Consider the following 5,509-nt stretch of genomic DNA (forward strand, 5'->3'; position numbering starts at 1 on the left):
AACCAAACCTCTTGGTTATCACTAATTTCATCATTTAGTTTCCAAGAGGGGAATACATTCTACATACTCTCCATCTTAAGGGGATATCAGGATATAATTGTCATTTTATGTATAAGGACATAATTGTAATTTTATTTAATTTTTACTTCTGTAATATAGCACACTTGCCGTATAGCATTTTTTTTCCCTTTATTTCAGCTTTTATAAATAAGTCAATGTACATGAACTTTAATGCTTAATTCATTTTCACACGACTCTTTCTCCATAAGCCTTTTTTCCTTCTCGTCTTCTTGCTCTGCTAGGATTTCTGTTACCTTAGTATTTTCTACACTTTACACTATCCCTCACCTCAGCTGCTGCATCCTTACGTTTTTTATACCGACGCCATGCAATTTGTATGAAACATGCAGCCCACGTTCTCCACTGCTGCGAGTAGAACCTGAACTTATGTTTAAGCTCTTTACTCCGCAGCTTTCTGTACTGTGCTGCTACAAACTTCAAGTCTTCTGCTTCTATAGCAAAAGCCTCTACTTCCGTGATGGCTTTGATTGTGCGTGTCGACGATGGCAGGACGGGACTTGAACTCGCGTCCAAAGCCCACGTCACGAGCTCCTCGCCGCAGAAATCACCGGGGCCAATGCGGCAAGAGTTGAAGAACCCAGCACGGCCGCCACCAGTTGTGAAAGGATCCAAGTGGCCCCGGAGTATGAACACCATTTCATTCACAGGGTCACCTTCACGCACTAGAAATGTGCCTTGGGTGCATAGTGCAGGTTTAAGCCTCTCACATATTGCGTCCAGCATCCTTTCCTCCATTTGATCGAACAAGGGGACCTTTTTGTTTGACGAAGATTAAAAAAGAACATGACAAAATAATAAGATTTTACATGCATATTGTTATGGTTCTCAATTAAAGATCAACATGAGTCTCTGAATCATTTTCCTCTACTTACTCGGCGAACTAAGTCGAGGCAGAGATGGCGTTTGATGTCTCTTCGGAGATCCATAGGAAGGCCTCTGAGAAGAGCTTCTTCTTCAACTCCTCGAGTAGCCACCCACTTATACTCATTGTACTTACGTACAGACTGTCTCAACTCTGGAGGTAGCTGCCTGTGATGCATCCATTGTTCAGTGTCTGTTTTCTTGCTCCTCCACTCTTCAAATCGGACAGTTACGGATTGGAGATATGTCTGCCATGACAGTACAACATGATATAATGTTAAACTATAGCAATTAATCATGCTTTCAGTTTAGAACTTTTGGGACTTTAATTCTTGCAAATCTTAGGCCTTTATCTATATTCGAGTAGAGATATATGTACTTACAATTTTACTTATACTTTTACTTACAAGACTCATTTTGTTAATTTTTTTTTAAATTTAAATTTTGAATTTCAAATTTTATAATTTTCAACATATCAATAACTATCACGTGAAAAAATAAATTTTTCGTAAGTTTTTCTTAAATACATTTAACCTTTTTCATTCAACAAACTGTAAGAAGCAGTTACAAATTTGGAGAGTGGGAGATTAATTACCTGCATATTACCAATGAGCAATCCAAAAAGAACCAATCCAAGAGTTGCAACAATTATGGCAAAGACTATTTCTCCAACGTAAGTGCTCGTGGAAAGATTTTGTCCCAGGGAACTGCACACATCAATTTACATACATCAGCTGTAAATTAAAGCATTCGGATTAAAGGATTAACTTCAAGCTGCCATGATTCTTCAGTTTTTCATGGGGGAATAGCTCTTACTGCAGAGTGTTAAATGTGGATGAGAAAGGTTTTCTCCTTTTTTATACCAATTAAGCTCTTGAGAACTTGGGGCTTGTCTGGAAACAGATCTCATGTCAAAATTTTCATCTCATCTCATCTCATCTCATTCCCAAACATAATTCAAATACAAAATTTTCAAACTAATCATTACAACTTTCTCAAACTTTCAAACAAAAAATAAAAAATAATTCAACTTCTTAAAATAATCAAACAAAAATAATATTATAAAACTATATTTTAACAAGATTTTAATTTTATAATATTTTTTATTCAATTTTTTCTCTCTCATTTCTCAAAATTCAAAAAATACTTAACTCAAACTATCTCACTATTATTCACAAACTATCTTACTATTATTCATAAAATTATCATCTCATCTCACTTCCCAAACGAATTCTTAAGAAAACAGAATACCCTTTTCAGTTGATCCCAAAATAAAACTAGACAACTAGAATTAAGTGCAAGTTTGGATATTGTATCCGGTGGCTCATGTATATGTAAGATTTCATTTATCTTACATTTTGAGAAATGATATATGAAATATCAAAAGTCTATAAAAATAAATTTATAAATTGACGTGACTTGATATAATACGTACGTAAAATTATAAATTTAATTTTATAAAATCAGTCTCTTTGTGGCTGACTATAGCTCTTCTCTTTCATTTTATGGGTGTTTTAGGCTTTCGATCTCCAACTAACTAAATTGAAGAGGTTTGGAAGGCTAAACATGCATTATATACTTGACATTGTAACAGACTAAATATAGCCTAATAATAATGAAAGAGACTTCGAGATGATCCTACCTACGCGTGTAAAAGATAAAACTTGCTCCAATTAATGATATATATATATATATATATATATTGATGAATAATGCCAGGTGGCAGTTTCATATCCACTATATAGGAACGTACCTCAAATTCTTTAGGCCCCACCAAAGACAATAAAAGTACTTGTTGAAGAAAGATGAGCTTGTAACACTAGATATCAATGCATCGCCATATATACCAAACTGATAGAAGCTATTATCTGGATTGCATAGATTTGAGACATTGCTTAACTTGGACCAATATATAGTTCCTGTCATGAGGATCTGCAACCCTGTGGCAATCCAAGAATCCATACTGACAATATGGCCTCTCAATGTTGCAGACTCTTCTCCAACATGCTTCCTGTCTCTCAATCGATAGAAGGTACCAGCAAGCTTCTAAAACCTTTTTTTAATTTTTCAAATGTTAAATGGAAAGGTTTAGTCCCACGTACAGCTCAACTTCAACAACTAGTATTTGACAGAAAAATATTGTTTATCAACAAATATACGTTAAGATATAAATTAAATAATAAAATCTACATCTTCTCATCAGCTCAAATTTTTGAGACAAATGATAATTATTTCACATTATATCAGAATAGAGGTTCTGAGTTCAAACGTCTTTGACTATACACTCTATCACATTTAATTAAATATTTCACTTATTGGACCCGGCCACTCATTGTGGATAAGTGTTAAAATAATATAATATAAATAATTAAATTTAATTATTATTATTAGTTTAAGTTTTTGGAACAAACAGTGTGATTTTACAATAGTTTAAATCTAGTTCTTCCCGAGGTCCAAGTGTAAGAAGATATTATTGCTCTTGCCTAAATGAATTACATGCATTTAGTAAAAGAACGGGTTTTCTTTCCTTGGGATAATTAAGAAATCGATCGACAAAGAGAACAACAGCCTAGTGATCTCTTGTATTTGCAACTGATATGGTTCAAAGCTGCTCTTAGAGACACAGGCTAGCAGCTTGGATCTATACTTACGTGGCTTGCCAGCATGTAAAGCATCAGGTTGTAAGCAGCACCTGCCCATGCTGTTTCTGTCATGAGACCAGTGGCCTTAACAATTTGTGATGAGAGAGGAAAAATAAGAAACAGTCTTGGGAGGTACTGAAAAATTATGAAAAATCGAAGCACGTTTTTCGTGTTTCTTGTAGTTGAACCTTTTAGAGTAGGGATTACAATCCAAATCAACATCTGAAATGAAAAAGAGAGAAAAATACAAAGTTGATCAATATGCATGCAGATCATCAAGAAGGTCTTCCATTTCATTTCATGCAGTACTCATGTTCATGACTTACTTGAGGAAGAGGCAGGGCAGCCATGAGGTCAATACAGAAGCCCTTGCGAAGATACCTTAGGGCAATCTTTGAAGAATCAATAACAAGTTCTCCTCTCCCAAAAACACGAGAGGAAGGTGCAACATATGCTGTACGAAATCTGATATAGATTTGAATGATGTAGAAAATATCGGTCAGGGATCTAATAAATGTAAGGCCTACTTCAAGGTGTAACGCAATAGCAATGCAAACAGCTTTGTCCCGAACAACCGGCAAGTAAAAGAACAAAGGGTCCAGAGACAATGAAACCAAACAGGCTACTAAGAATATCTTGTTCCATCTTCGAATCGTATGTCCTTGAGGATCCAATATCTTCTTCCTTACATTCTCATAGTCCCCAGAAAAGACCCTGGATAGCACTTTATAAGCTTTCAAGGATTTCCCAGTAATTATCTTCTTCCTAGTGCTGGGCTCCGACATCCATGTCCTGTCAATCTTTTCTTTAAGCTTAATATATCTCGCCGTTTGCGATGACTTCCTGCAGCTTTGATGATTCAAGATCATCTTGAAATCTGAAAACAAAAACGTGAATGCCAAATTAAGAAGAAAAAAGTCAAAACAAAATCGGGTTGGCAGCAATAAATGTAGAGGATAAGCTTGAAACTAACAACTGTATATATATATATATAGAATAATGTGAAGAGTGTTAATGAGAATCAGATTCTACTGCAAATTATGCTGGACAAACCTTACAGATCTTGAATTTCCGTAAGCCATGGAGATTTTCCCAGATTTCGGCCTTGGCTTCAATCAACCGAAATGCTAGATCTGTAGCACAGGAAATAACATATATATATATATATATATATATATACACACACACCCAAATTAAGAACACAAACAAACTCATAACAATCAACTGAAATAGACCAGCCATGTGTTGGAAACCAGTGGCGGAAAAGCTCCATTAATATTGAAGCTTGCTTTATCAAAATTCAAGTGTACAATTGGGATAAAAAGTATTGGGATGGTCGGTTTAAAACCAAGGGGCCATGCAGAAAGGCCTATGAATGCTTAGTTCATGAGGAATCCTGTGAACAAAGGAGATAAAAGCATATGATCAAGTGGGCGAGATGACGCGCGCCATGGATAGAGCTGGCTCTCCAGTCTCCACACCTTCTTTATAGGCATGCAAGTAGCTAGGCCAAGTCAAACATGAAATCAATTTCTAACTCATATGTTTGCTGATCCCTTGAAAAAGGAAATCAGATTTCACTAATGCATTGTCAGTTGGCTGCGTGAATAATGGTCAAAGAATGTGTAAGGAAGTGTTAGACTTAAATAAAATTCTCTAATGTGGAATAACATTTTAGAAATGAGAATTGAAGGGTTTAACACCAAGAAATCTTACCTCCAGCCATTGATGCAATTCACTGTAAAAGTTACGTTTCTCACTGTGTTTGACTCTTCCAAACTCTTCTCTATACTATTTAGATGGGGTATTACCGAAGGGAATTGAGTGAGTGAGTTTGGGGACCAAACACATGTATTTATAGCCGAAATTCCCATCAAACTTCGGTATTTACGTGTCCCCACTCACGAACGTCTTCATGAGCAAGA

At 35.7% G+C, this 5,509-nt stretch overlaps 1 protein-coding gene across 1 annotated transcript; it reads right to left on the reverse strand.

Moving 5' to 3' along the window:
* Positions 1–212: 212 nt before the first annotated feature.
* LOC109008590 (protein CNGC15b-like) lies at positions 213–4,666 on the reverse strand. The gene is given in 10 exon segments (XM_035690047.1): positions 213–295; positions 339–834; positions 954–1,190; positions 1,538–1,649; positions 2,696–2,853; positions 2,855–2,995; positions 3,594–3,806; positions 3,911–4,405; positions 4,407–4,461; positions 4,638–4,666. Coding segments are annotated over 10 exon segments (2,019 nt in total).
* Positions 4,667–5,509: the final 843 nt, after the last annotated feature.

This window comes from Juglans regia, chromosome 5, assembly GCF_001411555.2.
Source record: "Juglans regia cultivar Chandler chromosome 5, Walnut 2.0, whole genome shotgun sequence".
Lineage (NCBI taxonomy): Eukaryota > Viridiplantae > Streptophyta > Magnoliopsida > Fagales > Juglandaceae > Juglans > Juglans regia.